This window comes from Pristiophorus japonicus, chromosome 12 (genome assembly GCF_044704955.1).
Source record: "Pristiophorus japonicus isolate sPriJap1 chromosome 12, sPriJap1.hap1, whole genome shotgun sequence".
Lineage (NCBI taxonomy): Eukaryota > Metazoa > Chordata > Chondrichthyes > Pristiophoridae > Pristiophorus > Pristiophorus japonicus.
Window position 1 is genome coordinate 30,852,954 of NC_091988.1, and position 23,379 is coordinate 30,876,332.

Below are 23,379 nucleotides of genomic sequence, written 5' to 3' on the forward strand. Positions count from 1 at the left end.
TTTTCTTTGCTTATAAATGTTTATTCAGGTTGGATTTATTTGTATAATATTTGTAGAAGTATAAATAAGGATTGATTGTAGAATTTAATGACTTCCCTTCCCCCCGCCCCCCCTCATCCCCCCCCCCCACCTCGTTCTGGACGCCTAATTTGTAACCTGCGCCTGATTTTTTAATGTGCAGAACAGGTTTTTTCAGTTCTACAAAAATCTTCACTTGCTCCATTCTACTTTAGTTTGGAGTACGTTTTCACTGTGGAAACTTTGAAATCAGGCGTCAGTGGCCGGACACGCCCCCTTTTGAAGAAAAAATTCTGTTCCAAAGTAGAACTGTTCTACCTGACTAGAACTGCAGAAAAAAAAAATGTGGAGAATTGCGATTTCTAAGATAGTCCGTTCTCCACCAGTTGCTCCTAAAATTCAGGCACAAATCACGTGGAAACTTGGGCCCGAAGAGGGGAGATCAAAGAGAAACTAGAAAAAGATATGAGTTTAGGACTAGGGCAGGTGGGAGCGTCAGAGGAAGTTTGGCCCTGTGGGCTAGGTGAAGGAAGGGAACTCACAGAGGCAGCTGATCAGATGGTCTCAATCTTTGATACAAAGAAGTCCATGAGCTCCTCATACTTGTTGTTGGAGGAGACTGTGGTGGAGACAGGGGAGAGGCATTTAAGGAGACTGTTAGCAGTAGAGAATAGTAGCTTGGGGTTATTTTTGCAATCCAGAATGATCCTGGAATAGTGAGCAGTTTTTGTAGACAAGAGTAAGAACCGATATTGTTGTGTGTGTTCGAGCCAGATCTGGCGGTGAATGGCTAAACCAGTCGTCTGCCACATCCATTCAAGTCTACACCCTTTTGACTTGAGGGACGAAGGTGAGGGCTGTACCAGGGGGAATGGTAAAGGTGGGAGAGAGTAATCATTTTAATGGGGACTAGGGCATCAAAAGTGGTAGCGAGGGTGTGACTGAGCAGATCGGTGGCTGAAGAAATGTCACTGTCAAAGAGGGCCAAAGGTTGGACAATTTCGAGTTGATAAGTGCAGTTGTAATAGAATTTGGAGAGAGTTTTATCCAGGGGCAGATGCAGAAGGAAGTATGTTTGGATTGGGGAAGGGGAATGTGGGTTGAGAGCGATACAAGGAAATAAATGGTCAGAGATGGCTTTATCTTTAATTGATGTGGTTGGAATAGCAAGGCCACGAGAGCATGCAAGGTCAAGGGGGTGGCTGTGAATATGGTTGAGGAATTAACATGGAGGAAGAGGTTAAAGGGAGGACAGGAGGGTAGTGAACTCAGAGGAGAGAGAACAAGATGAGTTGAGATGGAGGTTGAAATCACCGAGGATGAGAAGTCGCTTGGTGCAAAGGTTGAAGGAGGAAAGCAGTGAGGATATATCCGTGATGCCAGTTTGGGTGAGCAGTGAACTGGTTGGCACTGCCAACTGGACAGAGAACTGGTTGGCAGACAGGAAGCAGAGAGTCAGAATAAGCGGGTCCTTTTCAGAATGGCAGGCAGTGACCAGTGGGGGTGCGGCAGGGTTCGGTGCTGGGACCCCAGCTATTTACAATATACATCAATGATTTAGATGAAGGAATTAAATATAATATCCCTAAGTTTGCAAATGGCATTAAACTGGGTGGTGCTTTGAGCTGTGAGAAGGATGTCAAGAGGCTGCAGGGTGACTTGGACAGGTTAGGTGAGTGGGAAAATGCATGGCAGGTGCAGTATAATGTGGATAAATGTGAGGTTATTCACTTTGATGGCAAAAACACACAGGCAGATTATCTGAATGGTGACAGACTAGGAAAAGGGGAGGTGCAACGAGACCTGGGTGTCATGGTACATCAGTCATTGAAGTTTGGCATGCAGGCACAGCAGGTGGCAAATGGCATGTTGGCCTTCACAGCTAGAGGATTTGAGTATAGGAGCAGGGAGGTCTTATTGCAGTTGTAGAGAGGCTTGGTGAGGCCACACCTGGAATATTGTGTCTCCTAATCTGAGGAAGGACGTTCTTGCTATTAAGGGAGTCCAGTGAAGGTTCACCAGATTGATTCCCGAGATGGCAGGACTGATATATGAGGAGAGACTGGATCAACTGGGCTTGTATCCACTGGAGTTTAGAAGAATGAGAGGGGATCTCATAGAAACATATAAAATTCTGACAAGATTGGACAGGTTAGAGGCAGGAATAATGTTCCCATTGCTGGGGAGTTCCAGAACTAGGGGTCACAGTCTAAGAATAAGAGGTAAGCCATTTAGGACCAAGATGAGGAGAAACTTCTTCACTCAGAGAGTGGTTAACCTGTGGAATTCTCTACTGCAGAAAGTTGTTGAGGCCAGTTCGTTAGATATATTCAAAAGGGAGTTAGATATGGCCCTTACGACCAAAGGGATCAAGGGGTATGGAGAGAAAGCAGGAAAGGGGTACTGAGATTGAATGATCAGCCATGATCTTATTGAATGGTGGTGCAGGCTCGAAGGGTCAAATGGCCTGCTCCTAATTTCTAAGGTAGAGAACGAGAACTTTGAATGAGGGGTTAGAAGGGTGGAATAAGGCGAGATGTTCAAAAGATGAGAAAGTGCCGGAGTCAGGGGATAGACCAAGGTATGATTGAGTGATGAGAGCTATATCCCCACGGCGGTCTGGGTGTGGCAAGTGGTAGAAGGTATAGGCAGGAGGGGAGGCTTCGATTAAAGGTCGTGTGTCATTATCCTTCAGCCAAGTTTCCGTTTGTGCCAGGATGTCGATGCAGTCATCCATGATAAGGTCATGGATGGCAAGGGCCTGGTTTGAAAGTGAACGGACATTTTGTAAGGAGATTTTGAGAACATCCGTGATGGCTGATCTACTACCAGAACACACAGTCATTGGTTGGACGAATGAGTTGCACGGGGAGGAGATTTGCAAGGTTAGCCTTCCCAGAGCAAGCTGGGTGGTAAGGTCAGTGAGAGATTAAATTAATTGCAATGAAATCATTTCATGTCTGGCAAACTGAAAGCAGTAAGTAGAGTTCAATATACTGAATTGTTAGACACATATTTAACCATTCTTGGATAGGACTGCTTTATTACAACTGATACAGTACTCATTTAAGGACATCACTTTCAAATCCACTCAAGACTTAATACTACACATTACTACGCTGTATTTACAATTTTATACTCTGCGTTGTTAATATTCAAAACCCATGTGCTTACCAGAAATATATTTAAATAAATCAGCAGCAGCCATTTCTTTAATATGGGAAAAAAAAAATCTAAATTATAAAATGAGCCTCTCACCTTTTCAACAGGAAGTGGTAAAGGAGCCTGGATGACACTAAAAGACAAGAAATACCAGGTAAGACAAAACTGCAAAAAACACCTTCACTACCAAAGTCACTGATTTAAAAAAAAAATCTCTGTGCTCGTGGAGATTTTAGAATACACCTGAAAACAAGAGTTAAAGTAAAAATAAATTTTCATTGAGCAACTCGTGTGAATATGTAACTCTACTGGAAGTCTAAATGCACTTTGCACGTGAATGACTTATCCCTGGTGAACTTGTCCTGCAGCAATTGCAAAATGTTCAACAGCTGTACCAATACGCTTTGATTGTCATTCTCTGCCTTTCAACAGAGGAAGCGTAATGGAAAAGGACCAGAATTTATTTTCTGAAAAGCACGATGCTGACAAATAGTGCTAGCCCATTTAATAAATTACTTTGTCCAAACATCAATGAACAGTGTACTGAAAGCAACTGTACATCTATCAATCATACTTAAGGATTAACAATCTTGAATATTTCCAGAAATACTTTTTAAAGCTAAGCTATCTTGATCATTACAGAATACTTCAATCTGAGTGGATTACATTTGGTCCCAATAGCAATCAATATTTGAACTCTAGTTAGCAAAGGTGCATAATGGTCTTATCATAGACTACATATCACAAAGGAATTAGGAAAAAAAGAGGAAGGGAAGGGGAGGAGAGGGGAGGGGAGGGAAGGGGAAGGAAAAGAGAGGGGAATGGAAGGGGAAGGAAAGGAGAGGGGAATGGAAGGGGAAGGAAAGGAGAGGAGAGAGGAAGCGTCAGAAAAAGATAAAAGAAAAGAAAAGAAAAGAAGAAAGAGAAAGGAAGAAAAAGGAAGGAAGAGGAGCGGAAGAAAAGGAAAATGAGAAATGAAGAGGAGAAAGGAAGAAAAGAGGACAAAAGGAAAGAAAAGGGAAAGGAGAAACACAAGAACACAACAGGAGCATGAGAAGGCCATACGGCCCCTTGAGACTGCTCCTCCATTCAATAAGATCATGGCTGATCATCGACCTCAAATCCACTTGACCTCCCGAGCGCTTTATCCCTAGAGAGGAAGAACAGAGGAGTGAGAAAGGAAAAGAGAAAGGGAAAGGAAGAGGAAGGAAGTCAGAAAGAAAAAGTGGAAAGAGGAAAATAAGAAAGAAGAAAAGTGGAAAGAGGAAGTAAGGAAAGAGGAAGTAAGGAAAACAATGAGGAAGAAAGGAAGAAAAGAAAGGAGCAGGACACTGGGAGAACTCTGTTGCTCTTCTTCAAATAGTGCCGTGAAATCTTTTACATCTACCAAACGTCAAAAAGAAAATTCAAAACTCAAAAGCATAGTCCTTCCTGATAGATTCTAGTAACGTCCCTGCAACTGCTTCCAAACTGGCAGGTCTGCAGTTACCTGTGGTTTATCTCTGTCTCCCTTCTTAAACAATGGAGAAACATTTTAAATTTTCCAATCCATAGGCACAATTTCTGAAGCTAGTGAGCTTTGAAAAATTATGACTAATGCCGTTGCAATTTCCTCATCCATTTCTTTTAATGCATTCGGGTGGAAACCATCAGGCCCTGCAGATCTTAAGTCCTTTTATTTTCTCCATTACCATTTTTTGAAAACTTATCTTAAGTCAACTAAATTCCTCCCCATGACTTATTTTCCCCAAAGTATTCATTTAACAAATTTGCCATTTCCTAATTGTCCATTATATAGTCACAACCGCATCTGTCTTTAATGGGTGACATTTTCTTGAAATGTATTTATTGAAACATTTGCTGTTGGCCTTGATTTCCCATGCAATGGTTTTCATATTCCTTCTTGCACCTCCTATTACTTTCTTTGTTTCTCTTTCAAGTCCACTTTGTTTCCACTTCTCCTTGCATTTCGGCTTTATACGGTCCCACCTCATTTGTTGGCTGCAGCTGCTTAACGACACAAGTGGAACCGTTGCCTCTTCGGGGTATTTACTGGTTTTGTAAATATTTGTACCAAATACTGCTGGAGTGTAGATTTGCAGTACAGCCCAGTTTACTGCAGTCAATTCATTTCACATCCCTTTGATGCTTACATTAATTAAATTGAAAACTGAGCTGCAACTCTCTTTCAAACCTAGTACAGGTAGAGCATCTGAAATCCGGAAACCTTGGGACCGAAACCGTTCCGGATTTCGGGTATTTCGGAATGTCTTTCCGACGTCCCGAATCCGTAAACGCCTGGGCCGAGGTTTGGGTATTGCCAGATTTTGGAACATTTTTCCGAGGTCGGGATTCTGGAATGCTTTGGCCATAGTAAGGGCGGGGGGGGGAGGTGGTGCAAGAGGGTTCGGCAGCATTGGCTGCGGGTCAGGCGTTGGGAAAAACCTGCGTTGAAGACCTGCAAAAAAAGTAAGTTAAAGTTTTTATTTTTTTTTTAAATTCTCTCAGCGATTTAGTTGGTAACAGTTTTGTGAATTTTTTGGGGGTTATTTTCCCTCCTCCCTTGGCTCAACTCACAGCAGTAATCAGTTTAGAAAAAAGGAAAAACCCCCACAGATCAGTACGATGTCCGGATTTCGGACCATTCCGAATTTTGGATCTCCAGATTTCGGACGCTCAACCTGTATCACATTGAATCATATTATGGTCACTATTTCCAAGATGTTCCCGTACCATCGGATTGTTAGCTAATTCTGGTTTGTTGCTCATCACTAAATCTTGTATGGTTTGTTTTCCCTTCCGGTTCTAAATGTGAGGGATTTCAATGTCCTTGTGTACGAATCACAGAAAGTTAATAGGCACATATAGCAAGCAATTAGGAAAGCAAATGGTATGTTAACTTTTGTTGTAAGGGGATTGGCGTATAAGAGTAAGGCAGTCTTGCTGCCACACCTGGAGTACTGTGTACAGTTTTGGTTTCCATACCCAAGGAAGGATATACTTGCCTTAGAAGTAGTGCAACAAAGGCTCACTAGATTGATTCCTGGAATGACAGGACTGTCTTATGAGGAAACATTGTGTAGAATGAGCCGAAATTCTCTGGAATTTAGCATTATGAAAAGGGATCGCATTGAAACATTTAATGGTGCAGAAATTGTGGTCGGAGGCTTCCCGCGGGCGGATGCCTCCGACCTGAAGAATTTCTACGAACTTACCTGGTGGTCCAGAGACTAGATACTTAAAAGGTTGACAGTGGATAGACAATGGCAAACATTTAAAGATCACATGGATGAACGTCAACAATTGTACATCCCTGTCTGCAGTAAAAATAAAACGGGGAAGGTGGCTCAACCATGGCTAACAAGGGAAATTAGGAATAGTGTTAAATCCAAGGAAGAGGCATATAAATTGGCCAGAAAAAGCAGCAAACCAGAGGAGTGAGAGAAATTTAGAATTCAGAGGAGGACAAAGGGTTTAATTAGGAGGGGGAAACAGAGTATGAGAGGAAGCTTGCTGGTAACATAAAAACTGACTGCAAAAGCTTCTATCGATGTGAAGAGAAAAAGATTAGTGAAGACAAATGTAGGTCCCTTGCAGTCAGAATCAGATGAATTTTTAATGGGGAACAAAGAAATGGCAGACCAATTGAACAAATACTTTGGTTCTGTCTTCATGAAGGACCTTCCGGAAATACTAGTGGACTGAGGGTCCAGAGAGAAGGAGGAACTGAAGGAAATCCTTATTCGTCAGGAAATAGTGTTCGGGAAATTGAGGGGATTGAAGGCCGATAAATCCCTGGGGCCTGATAGACTGCATCCCAGAGTACTTAAGTGGCCCTAGAAATAGTGGATGCATTGGTGATCATTTTCCAACAGTCTATCGACTCTGGATCAGTTCCTAGGGACTGGAGGGTAGCTAACTTAACACCACTTTTTAGAGAGAAAACGGGGAATTATAAACCGGTTAGCTTGACGTCAGTAATGGGGAAAATGTTGGAATCAATTATTAAAGATGAAATAGCAGCGCATTTGGAAAGCAGCAACAGGATCGGTCCAAGTCAGCATAGATTTATGAAAGGGAAATCATGCTTGACAAATCTTCTGGATTCCATATGAATATTTTGAGGATGTAACTAGTAGAGTGGACAAGGAAGAACGAGTGGATGTGGTGTATTTGGACTTTCAAAAGACTTCTGACAAGGTCCCACACAAGAGATTGGTGTGCAAAATTAAAGCACATGGTATTGGGGGTAATGTATTGACATGGATAGAGAACTGGTTGGCAGACAGGAAACAGAGAGTTGGGATAAACGGGTCCTTTTCAGAATGGCAGGCAGTGACTAGCGGGGTACCGCAGGGCTCAGTGCTGGGACCCCAGCTATTTACAATATACATCAATGATTTAGATGAAGGAATTGAGTGTAATATCTCCAAGTTTGCAGATGACACTAAGCTGGATGGCGGTGTGAGCTGTGAGGAGGATGCTAAGAGGCTGCAGGGTGACTTGGACAGGTTAGGTGAGTGGGCAAATGCATGGCAGATGCAGTATAATGTGGATAAATGTAAAGTTATACACTTTAGGAGCAAAAACATGAAGGCAGAATATTATCTGAATGGCGGCAGATTAGGAAAAGGGGAGGTGCAACAAGACCTAGGTGTTATGGTACATCAGTCAATCAGTCATTGAAAATTGGCATGCAGGTACAGCAGGCAGTGAAGGCAGCAAATGGCATGTTGGCCTTCATAGCTAGGGGATTTGAGTGTAGGAGCAAGGAAGTCTTAATGCAGTTGTACAGAGCCTTGGTGAGGCTTCACCTGGAATATTGTGTTCAGTTTTGGTCTCCTAATCTGAGGAAGGACATTCTTGCTATTGAGGGAGTGCAGCAAAGGTTCACCAGACTGATTCCCGCGATGGCAGGACTGACATACGAGAAGAGACGAGATCGACTTGGCCTGTATTCGTTGAAGTTTAGAAGGATGAGAGGGGATCTCAGAGACATATAAAATTCTAACGGGACTGGAGAGGTTAGATGCTGGAAGAATGTTCCCGATGTTGGAGTAGTCCAGAACCAGGGGACACAGTCTTCGGATAAGGGGTAGGCCATTTAGGACCGAAATGAGGAGAAACTTATTCACTCAGAGTTGTTAACCTGTGGAATTCTCTACCTCAGAGAGTTGTTGATGCCAGTTCGTTAGATATATTCAAGAGGGAATTAGATATGGCCCTTATGGCTAAAGGGATCAAGGGATATGGAGAGAAAGCAGGAAAGGGGTACTGAGGTGAATGATCAGCCATGATCTTATTGAATGGCGGTGCAGGCCCAGAAGGCCGAATGGCCCACTCCTGCACCTATTTTCAATGTTTCTATGTTTGCTATCTAGTATATACAGAATCATAAGTATGAATGGGAATACTCCAAAAAAATAAACAGTTAAAATAAATTTTTAAAAAACAGCTGATTTAAAATGAAAATGGAATTCAATTAATTATTTAAAACAAAAATTTAAATTTTTGAAAAATACATTTACATATTTTAAAGGGTTTAACATAATAAGAGCAGTAGGCCACATGGCACCTTGAGCCTGCACTGCCATTCAATCAAGATCATGGCTGGGCTCAGCTCCACTTCTCTGCTCGCTCCCCATAACCCTTTACTCCCTTATCAGCATCTTAAATATATTCAATGACCAATATTCAACAGCCTTCACAGCTCTCTGCGGCAGAGAATTCCACAGATTTACGACCCTCAGAAATTCCTTCTCATCTCAATTCTAAATGGGTGACCCCTTATTCTGAAACTATGCCCCAGAGTTCTAGATTTCCTGAGGAGGGGAAACATCCTCTCTGCATCTACCTTGTTGAGTCCCCTCAGTATCTTGTTTGTTTCAATAAGATCACCTCTCATTCTTCTAAACTCCAATGAGTATAGGCCCAACCTGCTCAATCTCTCTTCATAAATCAACCCCTTCATCTCCGGAATCAACCTCGTGAACCTTCTCTGAACTGTCTCCAATGCATGTATATCCCTCCTTAAATAAGGAGACCAAAACTGTACGCAGTACTCCAGGTGTGGCCTCACCAATACCCTGTACAGTTGTAGCAGGACTTCTCTGCTTTTATACTCCATCCCCCTTGCAATAAAGACCAACATTCCATTTGCCTTCCTGATTACTTGCTGTACCTGCATACTAACTTTTTGTGTTACATGCACAAGGACTCTCCCAGGTCCCCTGTACTGCAGCACGTTGCAATTTTTCTTCATTTAAATTATAATTTGCTTTTCTGTTTTTTCTGCCAAAGTGGATAACCTCACACTTTCCCACATTATACTCCATCTGCCAAATGTTCGCCCAGTCACTTAGCCTGTCTATATCCCTTTGCAGAATTTTTATGTCCTCCTCACAATTTGCTTTCCCACCCATCTTTGTATCATCAGCAAACTTGGCTACATTACACTCGGTCCCTTCATCCAAGACACTAATATAGATTGTAAATAGTTGAGGCCCCAGCACTCATCCCTGTGACACCCCACTAGTTACTGTTTGCCAACCGGAAAATTACCCATTTATCTCGACTCTCTGTTTTCTGTTAGTTCTGTTCCACTATCTATGCTAATATATTACCTCTAACCCAGTGAGCTTTCATCTTGAGCAGTAACCTTTTATGTGGCACCTTATCGAATGCCAAATATACCACAACCACTAGTTCCCCCTTATCCACCCTGCTTATTACATCCTCAAAGAACTCCAGCAAATTTGTCAAACATGATTTTCTTTTCATAAAATCATGCCGACTCTGCATGAAAGTATTATGCTTTTCCAAATGTCCTGCTACTCCTTCCTTAAGAATGGACTCCAGCATTTTCCCAACGACAGATGTTAGGCTAACTGGTCTATAGTTTCCTGCTTTCGATTTGCTTCCTTTTTTAAAAAAAAATAAGGGTGTTACATTTGCGGTTTTCCAATCCACTGGGACCTCTCCAGAATTTAGGGAATTTTTGATTAAAAATAAATTTGCCTTATTTCTCAGGTTTTTAAATGTTTAAATTATTGACAATGTTTTATTTATCTGTCCTTTAAAAGTCTCATGCTCATAAAAGCAGGCCTTACATCTTATGCCCACTTTTATCAGTTGTAAGAATTTCAAGGGCATTCGCTGGGCAGAAGTTGGGCAAATAGCGGAGGTCCTTTACTACCGGATGCATACAATCTGTCAAGAGCAGTACTTGCCTAAGCCTGGAACTTGCGGGGCCTCGAGCAGCGCGTGCGCACCCCATAGGGGATGCAAATTCAGGGCCATCATGCTTGGAGGGCTTGACAGGGTAGATGTTGATCGGCTGCTTCCCCTGCCTGGAGAGTCTAGAACTAGGGGGCATGGCCTAAGGAGAAGGGGTTGGCCATTTAGGACTGAGATGAGGAGAAATTTCTTCATTCAAGAGCTGTGAATCGTTGGAATTCTCTACCCTAAAGGGTTGTGGATGATCAGTCATTGAAGATATTCTTGGGCACCAAGAGAATCAAGGGGTATGAGGATAAGGCGGGAAAGTGGAGTTGATGTAGAAGTTCAGACATTATCTTATTGAATACGTTCAAGGGCTCGTATGGCCTATTCACGTTCGAGAAAACTGAATACATTCTAGAAACTTATTACCGTTACTATTTGAACTGTTCTACTTGTTCCAGTGAAAATTATGAAAATTAAAATCTCCCATCATAATTATTTGTTTTAGCTCCATGCATTCCTGATCTCTCTATTTATACATACCCATACTATGGGCCCAAGTTTCGAGCCGCGCCGAGAACGGCGCAGTCCCGACCTGGACGCCCGTTTTTCGCGCCACAAAGTGCGCCTAAAAAAAACTTCCAGATTCTCCAGCTCTCTGCAGGTCGTTTGCAGCTCGGCGCAGTGCAGCACGAGCTGTAGGGGGTGGAGCCAGGTCCCTGCGCTGAAAACAGTGCTGGGACCTCTGCACATGCGCGCTACAGTGGGCGCGTATGTGCAGTAGCTCCAGGCACCCAAAACTGTGTGGGAGGGGCTGAAGCACGCAGCCCCGAGCACTGGCCGAATGGCCTCACTGGGGCTGCGTGAATAAGGCTCCTCCCACGGCCCCCGGACCCGATCCGACTCCTGCTCCTCCCCCCACCCCCCGATCCGACTCCTGCTCCTCTCCCCCCCTCCACCCCGGACACGACCCCCCCGGATTGGACCCGACCAGATTCCTGCTTGCCCCCGACCTCCGCCTCCGGACCGGACCCGACACCGACCCGACTCCCGCTTCCCCCGCCCCCCCCACCGCACCCGACCTGACCTCCCTCTCCCTCCCTCCCTCCCTCCCCCCAACCCGAAGCGAACTGACCTCCCTCCCACCACCCTCACGACCCGCGCTCCCCCCGACCCGACCCAACGCCACCTACCTGTAAATCTGGTGCTGGGGGCGGGCCCTGCCCGAAGTCTCGGGCCCGGCCGGTCCGTTCAGCCTCCCTCCCTCCCACTCCCCCCCATCTCCTTTCTTCCCCCCCCATCCCCCATCTCCTTTCTTCTCCCCACCCCCCCCCAATCTCCTTCCTTCTCCCCCCCTCCCCCTCCCCTCCCATCCCTCTGCTCCCCCCCTCCCCCCCCTCCCCTCACTGTCAGAAACACAGACAGACAGAGAATGATAGACACACACACACACACACACAGACAGACAGAGAGACAGAGACACTGACAGAGACACACTGGGGGGGGGTGGGCATCCCAGCACGCTGTTGGAGGGCTCCCGGTGCTGCAGTCGGTAAGTAGAAAATGTTTTATTTATTGATTTGTAAAAAAAAATTATTTCTTATTAATTTTTTTTGATTGATTTATTGGTTGATTTATTGATTGATTTATTGATTGATTTATTGATGTTTTTATCATTTATTATTGATGATGGCTCTTTATTTGTAAAACTGAAGTGTTTAATGTTTGTAAACTTCCCTTTAAACCCCCCCCCCCCCCCCACCATTCCCTACGCCTGATTTGTAACCTACGACTGATTTTCTAAAGTGCAGACAAGGTTTTTTCGAGCGTACAAAAATCTTCACTTACTCCATTCTAAGTTAGTTTGGAGTAAGTTTTCACTCACGAAACTTTGAAATCAGGCGTAAGTGGCCGGACACGCCCCCTTTTGAAAAACAAATTCTGTTCCAAAGTGAAACTGTTCTAACTGACTAGAACTGGAGCAAACTAAATGACGAGAATTCCGATTTCGACACCAGTTGCTCCTAAAAATCGGGAGCAAATCATGTCGAAACTTGGGGCCATATCACTACGATCATGAGGTTTGTAGACAATTCCTGCCATATTGTTTCCATTGCCTGATCACCTTACTGAAATTCCTTCTTTCTACTGCTGTAATTACTACTCATTGTCCTTTTCCAGTTTCCCCATCCTTACTAAAGACCTTAATAGTTGGGAATAATTAACTCTGAATCATGCCCAGCCTGTAGCTGGGACACTGCAATGACTACATCATACCCTTTAAGCTGAATTTGTGCTCCCATCTCACTTGTTTTATTTTTTGCGCTACATGCATTTGTGTACAGAACTCTTATTAGGGTAACTACCCCCATTTTTTGTTCATTTGTCCTGCATAATCTAGAGGTTACTACCATTTAGGTTTTGCTCTTTAATCAATAACAATCGAGCATACTGGTTTCCACATGAACTATGATCTTTTATCCCAGGACTGGAATTTCAATCCAGCCCTGACCAGTGGGATGAAAGCATCCTTCCAAATAATGGCTGTTCCAGTCCTTTATATTTGAGCAATCTAAAGGCAGTTTTCAGTGGAAACACAGAATGGAAACGTCCCTAATTTTGCACGAAATTGGCAATTTCGGAAAGGCCACAAGGATGAAAGTGAAATATTATACTTATGCAGGATGCTTTCTCTTCTGAATTGGGCAAAGAGGAATTGACAGGAGAGAGTAAAAATGACTTTAGTCTGCAGCTCAACAGTAGCACCAGGGGACCTGAAAAAGCAAAGTCTTGAGTTTCCCATTGCAAACATCTTATCGAGTATATTTTTAAAAAGCTGACAATTTTCAACTGCTAAACTCATTTCCCTTTGATTGAACCAGAACTCAAGGTATTGTGAAGTTAATTTTCAAAATAAATTGGAGTAAATTATATGTACATTATAGTTGCACCAAGAACCACTTTTTGATACTTGGCAGTGTAGGATGTTAATATTAGTGGTAGTCATCTGTTAAATCTGTTTCATGAATACTTGTATTACTTCTTACATCGAAACATAGAAAATAAGTGCAGGAGTAGGCCATTTGGTCCTTCGAGCCTGCACCGCCATTCAATGAGTTCATGGCTGAACATGCAACTTCAGTACCCCATTCCTGCTTTCTCGTCATACCCCTTGATCCCCCGAGTAGAAAGGACAACATCTAACTCCTTTTTGAATATATTTAGTGAATTGGCCTCAACAACTTTGTGGTAGAGAATTCCACAGGTTCACCACTCTCTGGGTGAAGAAGTTTCTCCTCATCTCGGTCCTAAATGGCTTACCCCTTATCCTTAGACTGTGACCCCTGGTTCTGGACTTCCCCAACATTGGGAACATTCTTCCTGCATCTAACCTGTCTAAACCTGTCAGAATTTTAAACGTTTCGATGAGATCCCCTCTCATTCTTCTGAACTCCAGTAAATACAAGCCCAGTTGATTCAGTCTTTCTTGATGTCAGTCCCGCCATCCTGGGAATCAGTCTGGTGATCCTTGGCTGCACTCCCTCAATAGCAAGAATGTCCTTCAAGTTAGGAGACCAAAACTGTACACAATACTCCAGGTGTGGCCTCGCCAAGGCCCTGTACAACTGTAGCAACACCTCCCTGCCCCTGTACTCAAATCCCCTCGCTATGACGGCCAACATGCCATTTGCTTTCTTAACCGCCTGCTGTACCTGCATGCCAACCTTCAATGACTGATGTACCATGACACCTAGGTCTCGTTGCGCCTCCCCTTTTCCTAATCTGTCACCATTCAGATAATAGTCTGTCTCTCTGTTTTTACCACCAAAGTGGATAACCTCACATTTATCCACATTAGCCGTAAGGGCCACATCTAACTCCCTCTTGAATACATCCAATGAACTGGCATCAACAATTCTCTGCAGTAGGGAATTACACAGGTTAACAACTCTCCAAGTGAATAAGTTTCTCTTCCTCTCAGTCCTAAATGGCCTACCCCTTATCCTTAGACTGTGTTCCCTGGTTCTGGACTTCCCCAACATCAGGAACATTCTTCCAGCATCTAACCTGTCCAGTCCCGTCAGAATTTTATATGTTTCGATGAGGTCCCCTCTCATCCTTCTAAACTCCAGTGAATACAGGCCCAGTCGATCCAGCCTCGCCTCATATGTCAGTCCTGCCATCGCGGGAATCAGTCTGGTGAACCTTCGCTGCGCTCCCTCAACAGCAAGAACGTCCTTCCTCACATTAGGAGACCAAAACTGAACACAATATTCCAGGTGAGGCCTCACTAAGACCCTGTACAACTTCAGTAAGACCTCCCTGCTCCTATACTCAAATCCCCTAGCTATGAAGGCCAACATACCATTTGCCTTCTTCACCACCTGCTATACCTGCATGCCAACTTTCAATGACTGATGAACCATGACACCCAGGTCTCATGTCACCTCCCCTTTTCCTAATCTGCCGCCATTCAGATAATATTCTGCCTTCATGTTTTTGCCACCAAAGTGGTTAACCTCACATTTATCCACATTATACTGCATCTGCCATGCGTTTGCCCACTCACTTAACCTGTCCAAGTCACCCTGCAGCCTCTTAGCATCCTCCTCACAGCTCAGACCTTCACCCAGCTTAGTGTCATCTGCAAATTTGGAGATATTACACTCAATTCCTTCATCTAAATCATTGATGTAATTGTAAATAGCTGGGGTCCCAGCACTGAGCCCTGCGGCACCCCGCGAGTCACTGCCTGCCATTCTGAAAAGGACCCGCTTAATCCCGACTCTCTGCTTCCTGTCTGAAAACCAGTTCTCGAGCCACGTCAGTACATTACCCCCAATACCATGTGCTTTAATTTTACACACAAATCTCTTGTGTGGGACCTTGTCAAAAGCCTTTTGAAAGTCTAAATATACCACATCCACTGATTCTCCCTTGTCCACTCTACCAGTTACATCCTCGAAAAATTCTAGAAGATTTGTCAAGCATGATTTCCGTTTCATAAATTGATGCTGACTTGGACCGATCCTGTCACTGCTTTCCAAATGCGCTGCTATTTCATCTTTAATAATTGATTCCAACATTTTTCCCACTACTGATGTCAGACTAACCGGTCTATAATTACCCATTTTCTCTCCCTCCTTTTTTAAAAAGTGGGGTTACATTAGCTACCCTCCAGTCCATAGGAACTGATGCAGAGTTGATAGACTGTTGGAAAATGATCATCAATGCATCCACTATTTCTAGGGCCACTTCCTTAAGTACTCTGGGATGCAGACTATCAGGCCCCGGGGATTTATCGGCCTTCAATCCCATCAATTTCCCGAACACAATTTCCCGCCTAATAAAGATTTCCTTCAGTTCCTCCTTCTCACTAGACCCTCGGTCCCCATGTATTTCCTGAAGGTAATTTGTGTCTTCCTTCGTGAAAATGGAACCAAATATTTGTTCAACTGGTCCGCCATTTCTTTGTTCTCCGTTATAAATTCACCTGAATCTGACTGCAAGGGACCTACGCTTGTCTTCACTAATCTTTTCCTCTTCACATATCTATAGAAGCTTTTACAGTTATATGTTCCCAGCAAGCTTCCTCGCATACTCTATTTTCCCCTTCCTAATTAAACCCTTTGTCCTCCTCTGCGGAATTGTAAAATTCTCCCAGACCTCAGGTTTGCTGCTTTTTTTGGCCAATTTATATGTCTCTTCCTTGGATTTAACACTATCCTTAATTTCCTTTGTTAGCCACGGTTGAGCCACCTTCCCAGTTTTATTTTTACTCCAAACAGGAATGTACAATTGTTGAAGTTCATCCATGTGATCTTTAAATGTTTGCCATTGCCTATCCACCGTCAACCCTTTAAGTATCATTCGCCAGTCTATTCTAGCCAATTCACATCGCATACCATCGAAGTTACCTTTCCTTAAGTTCAGGAACCTAGTCTCTGAATTAACTGTGTCATTCTCCATCTTAATAAAAAATTCAACCATATTACGATTCGTAAAGATACACAAGAAGGGAAAGGAGGTGGGGTAGCTCTGTCAATAAAAGGATATCATCAGGGCAGTTGTGAGAGACGATATTGGCTCTAATGAACAAAATGTTGAATCATTGTGGGTGGAGATTAGAGATAATAAGGGGGAAAAGATACTGGTGGTCATAGTATATAGGCCCCCAAATAATAACATCACGGTTGGGCGGGCAATAATCAAGGGAATAATGGAGGCATGTGAAAAAGGAATGGCAGTAATCATGGGGGATTTTAACCGACATATCGATTGGTCAAATCAAATCGCACGGGGTAGCCTGGAGGAGGAATTGATAGAATGCATACGGGATTGTTTCTTAGAACACTATGTTACAGAACCTACAAAGGAGCAAGCTATCTTAGATCTGGTCCTGTGTAATGAGACAGGAATAATAAACGATCTCCTAGTAAAAGATCCTCTCGGAATGAGTGATCACAGTATGGTTGAATTTGTAATACAGATTGAGGGTGAGGAAGTTGTGTCTCAAACGAGCGTACTATGCTTAAACAAAGGGGACTACAGTGGGATGAGGGCAGAGTTGGCTAAAGTAGACTGGAAACACAGACTAAACGGTGGTACAACTGAGGAACAGTGGAGGACTTTTAAGGAGCTCTTTCACAGTGGTCAACAAAAATATATTCCAGTGAAAAAGAAGGGCGGTAAGAGAAGGGATAACCAGCCGTGGATAACCAAGCAAATAAAGGAGAGTATCAAATTAAAAACCAATGCATATAAGGTGGCCAAGGTTAGTGGGAAACTAGAAGATTGGGAAAATTTTAAATGACAGCAAAGAATGACTAAGAAAGCAATAAAGAAAGGAAAGATAGATTACGAAGGTAAACTTGCGCAAAACATAAAAACAGATAGTAAAAGCTTTTACAGATATATAAAACGGAAAAGAGTGACCAAAGTAAATGTTGGTCACTTAGAAGATGAGAAGGGGGATTTAATAATGGGAAATGTGGAAATGGCCGAGACCTTAAACAATTATTTTGCTTCGGTCTTCACAGTGGAAGACACAAAAACCATGCCAAAAATTGCTGGTCAGAGGAATGTGGGAAGGGAAGACCTTGAGACAATCACTATCACTAGGGGGGTAGTGCTGGACAGGCTAATGGGACTCAAGGTAGACAAGTCCCCTGGTCCTGATGAAATGCATCCCAGGGTATTAAAAGAGATGGCGGAAGTTATAGCAGATGCATTTGTTATAATCTACCAAAATTCTCTGGACTCTGGGGAGGTACCAGCGGATTGGAAAGCAGCTAATGTAATGCCTCTGTTTAAAAAAGGGGGCAGACAAAAGGCAGGTAACTATAGGCCGGTTAGTTTAACATCTGTAGTGGGGAAAATGCTTGAAACTATTAAGGAAGAAATAGCGGGACATCTCGATAGGAATAGTGCAATCAAGCAGACGCAGCATGGATTCATGAAGGGGAAATCATGTTTAACTAATTTACTGGAATTCTTTGAGGATATAACGAGCATGGTGGATAGAGGTGTACCAATAGATGTGGTGTATTTAGATTTTCAAAGGGCATTCGATAAGGTGCCACACAAAAGGTTACTGCAGAAGATAAAGGTACGCGGAGTCAGGCGAAATGTATTAGCATGGATAGAGAATTGGCTGGCTAACAGAAAGCAGAGATTCGGGATAAATGGGTCCTTTTCGGGTTGGAAATCGGTGGTTAGTGGTGTGCCACAGGGATCGGTGCTGGGACCACAACTGTTTACAATATACATAGATGACCTGGAAGAGGGGATAGAGTGTAGTGGAACAAAATTTGCAGATGACACAAAGATTAGTGGGAAAGCGGGTTGTGTAGAGGACAGAGAGGCTGCAAAGAGATTTAGATAGGTTAAGCGAATGGGCTAAGGTTTGGCAGATGGAATACAATGTCGGAAAGTGAGGTCATCCATCTTGGGGGAAAAAAAAAAACAGTAAAAGGGAATATTATTTGAATGGGGAGAAATTACAACATGCTGCGGTGCAGAGGGACCTGGGGGTCCTTGTGCATAAATCCCACAAAGTTAGTTTGCAGGTGCAGCAGGTAATCAGGAAGGCGAATGGAATGTTGGCCTTCATTGCGAGAGGGATGGAGTACAAAAGCAGGGAGGTCCTTCTGCAACTGTATAGGTTATTGGTGAGGCCGGACCTGGAGTACTGCGTGCAGTTTTGGTCACCTTACTTAAGGAAGGATATACTGGCTTTGGAGGGGGTACAGAGATGATTCACTAGGCTGATTCCGGAGATGAGGGGTTATCTTATGATGATGGATTGAGTAGACTGGGTCTTTACTCGTTGGAGTTCAGAAGGATGAGGGGTGATCTTATAGAAACATTTAAAATAATGAAAGAGACAGACAAGATAGAGGCAGAGAGGTTGTTTCCACTGGTCAGGGAGACTAGAACTAGGGGGCACAGCCTCAAAATACGGGGGAGCCAATTTAAAACCGAGTTGAGAAGGAATTTCTTCTCCCAGAGGGTTGTGAATCTGTGGAATTCTTTGCCCAAGGAAGCAGTTGAGGCTAGCTCACTGAATGTATTCAAGTCACAGATAGATAGATTTTTAACCAATAAGGGAATTAAGGGTTATGGGGAGCGGGCGGGTCAGTGGAGCTGAGTCCACGGCTAGATCAGCCATGATCTTGTTGAATGGCGGAGCAGGCTTGAGGGGCTAGATGGCCTACTCCTGTTCCTAATTCTTATGTTCACTCTTTCCCAAGGGGCCTCGCACAACAAGATTGCTAATTAGTCCCCTCTCATTACACATCACCCAGTCTAGGATGGCCAGCTTTCCAGTTGGTTCCTCGACATATTGGTCTGGAAAACCATCCCTAATACACTCCAGGAAATCCACCTCCACCGCATTGCTACCAGTTTGGTTAGCCCAATCAATATGTAGATTAAAATCGCCCATGATAACTGCTGTACCTTTATTGCACGCATCCCTAATTTCTTGTTTGATGCTGTCCCCAATCTCACTACTACTGTTTGGTGGTCTGTACACAACACCCACCAGCGTTTTCTGCCCTTTGGTGTTCCGTAGCTCCACCCATACCGATTCCACATCATCCAAGCTAATGCCCTTCCTTATTATTGCACTAATTTCCTCTTTAAACCAGCAATGCCAACCCACCTCCTTTTCCTTTTTGTCTATCCTTCCTAAATGTTGAATACCCCTGGATGTTTTAATGTTCTAGTTATCACTCCCAGACTAGTCATAAAAACAACAGTGATAGAAATCGTGGTAACCATTCCTTTGGACTTTCCACTGCAACATGAACTTTTCTTTACACAAATTTAGAGTCAAACTTTGAAAACAAACAAATAAACCTAACCTAGAAAATTAGTGGCAATCATCCTTCATACCATTAGATTGCTGGGAAGGAATGCCTCCCTCTTGGTACAGGATCAGTTAGTTACAGCAAAGCAAAATCAGCATTGAAGTCGACTTCAAAAACAGGCAAGATTGAAAATTTCCTGAACCAGCCAAATAAATAAAAGTAAAACCAGCATTCCATATCGAAAACAAAAATTATTGGTACGAGTCATCTGACAATTATGAAGCAGCAACCTGTCAATTTAAAATAATACTAATGAAGCTACACAACACTTTAGATGATTTACAATTTCTACTGTTCAACTTTTAAATATTTTTCCATCTTGAATTCTCAAACTTTAAGCATACTCAAACAACCTGAAGTGCAGTGCAGATATTAAACTGCAGTTCACTTAAAAAAAAACAGAAGCACACTCACTTCAGTTAAAATGGAAGTCTGCACCAGAATAAAATACATTGCATAGAACAGCTGAAATCCATCAATGTGGCATTGCAGTCATACTGCTTGAGCTTTGAATAAAAGATTGGTACATATAAAAAGGAACAAAATTGATGAGAGCAATGGAAACAAATTCAGACCATTCACATGCAAAGCACATGTAAAAGCAAGAATGCTTAGTGGGTAACCATTCTTGTTCCATGAATGAGGACACGAGCACAGCTTAAGAAGGACAAAGTCTCAACTAAGTTATGACTGTCTTTCCATTAGAAAAAAAGTAGCACACCAGATATTGATGCCACATATCATTAAAATCAAATGATTAATAGCGTTACATTTCATAGAGCTTATTGTAGGTGAAGCAGTTATTCTTATTACCCACAAAGACAGGGTGGTTTTCATTGTTATACATAGATGCTTGGCCAAGTTCCAAATTTCAATCGCTGCAATTTTCATGGAGATTCGAGTGGTGGCAACTCAAGTTTTAAAAAAAAAAAAGGTTCACAAACTTAACTTTCAAATTCATGGATTGAAAACATTGCAGATATTCCAAAATACTGGCTAAACTGATTTTTTCAAAAAAAACACTGGCATTTGGTAAATAAATCATTGTGCTGAATGACTACAATTCAAACTCAGGTCTCCATATTGAATGTCCAGTATACCAGTGCAGAATGTGAACTGCTTCCTGCATAGTTAAAAACATTATCTGCTGCACTGAGATAGTGTATCACATGCCAATTTTTGATGATTACAAATTAACAGAATGTATAATCTGTTCAAAACAATCAAAAATGCATGAACTGCAATAAAAGAATTATAAACAAAACAACTCCTTACATCATAATTCAAAGACAAGACAAATGCCTTTCAAAAATGGTAGATGTACTTGGCGAAGTCAACATCTTTAACTCATTAATTTACCATATAACTTTAAAAAAAATTAACTGAGCCAAGTAACCATTCTGTAAATATGAACCATGGTGGTGTGTTTTGGTAATCTTATCCTCGCCGACACAATTTCCAGCAAGGTTCACTGGATAGCAAAATCAGGAACTCTGGCTATGTTTTTACCTTCTCGAACCCCAGAGAGATTTGTAGAATTTTAAAAGTTGATTATTAGGCACAAACGGAGTGGAATGGACATAAACTTGAGTAGACAGTTTAAAAAAAAAGTTGATATTGGTAACGAGACTATGGGCAGCAGGGTGGGCAGTGCATTTTGACAGCACAACCTTTTGCAGGCAGAAAAATGAGCTAGGAAGGGCAGGAGCAGTGGAAATGATACAGCAAAAGTTAGTTCATTAGATAACGTTGTACCTGATGTGGTAAGTATAGGCGAGTTCTGTAGAGTAAGGAGGAGCGCAAAATGGTGGATGGGCGTAGAGAACTTGAATCACAGTCCCCCCCCCCCAATAGTCTGAGGGCTCAATCTATATGGTTGGCAAGATGTTGACATTTGGTTTTTCCATTATAAATGTTGACACAAAAGTGTCAAATCAAATTGTAATGTGAGGAATAATGGTAATTTAGACAAGAATTGCATCTCAGATACAAGACGAAATAATATATATATTTAAAAACTAGTCATGCTGATTTGAACCCAGCATTAAATGTAGTTAGATATGGAGATAGATATATATTCATGCCTTGGTTTAAATCAGCAGAACTAGATACAAATTAAATGTTGAATCTGGGCAATTTGCTGATCACCTGATATCTAACTTGGTCCATCCAATTCGACAAAGATTAAGAACATAAGAAAAAGGAGCAGAAGGCCTTTCAGCCCTTTACGCCTGCTCCGCCTTTCAATAAGATCACTTTCCTGCACTATCTCCATATCCCGTGATTCCCTTTACATCCAAAAATCTATCAATCTCTGTCTTGAATATACTAAACGACAGTCTCCACAGCCTTTTGGGGTAGAGAATTCCAAAGATTTACCCGAGTGAAAAGATTTCTCCTCATCTCAGTCCTAAATGGCCAACCCCTTTTTCTGAGACTGTGACCTATGGTTCTAGACTCCCCAGCCAAGGAAACATCCTCCCTGCATCTACCCTGTCAAGCCTGGGAAGAATTCTGTATGCTTCAATGAGATCACCTCTCATTCTTCTAAATTTTAGAGAATATAGGCCTAGTCTGCTCAATCTCTCCTCATAGGACAATCCCCCCCACCCCCCCCCATCCCCCCCATCCCAGGAATCAGTCTGGTGAACCTTTGTTGTATGCCCTCTATGGAAGTATAGCCTTCTTTGGGTAAGGAAACTAAAATTGGACACAATAATCCAGGTGTGGTCTCAGCAGGGCCCTATATAATTACAATAAGATGTCTTTACTGTTGCACTCAAATCCTTTTCTAATAAAAGCCAACATACATACCATTTGCTTTTCTAATTGCTTGCTATACCTGCATGTTAACTTTCAGTGATCTGTGTACAAGGGCATCCAAGTCCCTCTGAACACCAACATTTCCCAACCTTTCACTGCTTTTCTAACTTTCCTACCAATTTTTTTGGAGCAACTAGTTTAGTTTGGAGTATCTTAGAAATCGCAATTCTCGGCATTTAGTTTGCTCCAGTTCTAGTGAGTTAGTTTAGTTTAGTTTTCGTTTAGTTTTCGTTTAGTTTTAGTTTAGTTTTAGTTTAGTTTTAGTTTAGTTTTAGTTTAGTTTTAGTTTAGTTTTAGTTTAGTTTTAGTTTAGTTTTTTTTTCCCAAAGAGGGTGTGTCCAGCCACTTCGGCCTGCTTTGCAAGTTTGAACTGCGAAAACTTACTCCAAACTAACTTAGAACATAATAAGTGTCCACTTTTGTAAGTTCTGAAAAATCTTACCTCGAGTTAAGTTCAGCGCAGGCACAGCCAGAGACAGGGGGTGGGAAGCATTAAACACAAAGGACTAAAGCATTAAACACATTACTTGAAAAGACACCTCAAGTCGCTGGAGATATATCACCAACGATGTCTCCGCAAGATCCTGCAAATCTCCTGGGAGGACAGGCGCACCAACATCAGTGCCCTCGACCAGGCTAACATCTCCAGTATTGAAGCACCGACTACACTCGATCAGCTTCACTGGGCAGGCCACATGGTACACATGCCAGATACGAGACTCCCTTAGCAAATTCTTTATGCGGAGCTCCTTCATGGTAAACGAACCAAAAGGAGGATAGC

General features: G+C 42.6%; 1 protein-coding gene across 6 annotated transcripts in view; it reads right to left on the bottom strand.

The window, feature by feature from the left end:
* The window catches only part of slmapa (sarcolemma associated protein a), a 242,193-nt gene that overhangs the window by 134,162 nt on the left and 84,652 nt on the right, over nucleotides 1-23,379 (bottom strand). For all 6 annotated transcript variants that reach the window (XM_070895262.1, XM_070895261.1, XM_070895266.1 and 3 more), the window contains exon 4: nucleotides 3,277-3,313. In XM_070895262.1, coding sequence (XP_070751363.1) covers nucleotides 3,277-3,313 — 37 coding nt within the window. The remainder of the gene's footprint in view (nucleotides 1-3,276; nucleotides 3,314-23,379) is intronic.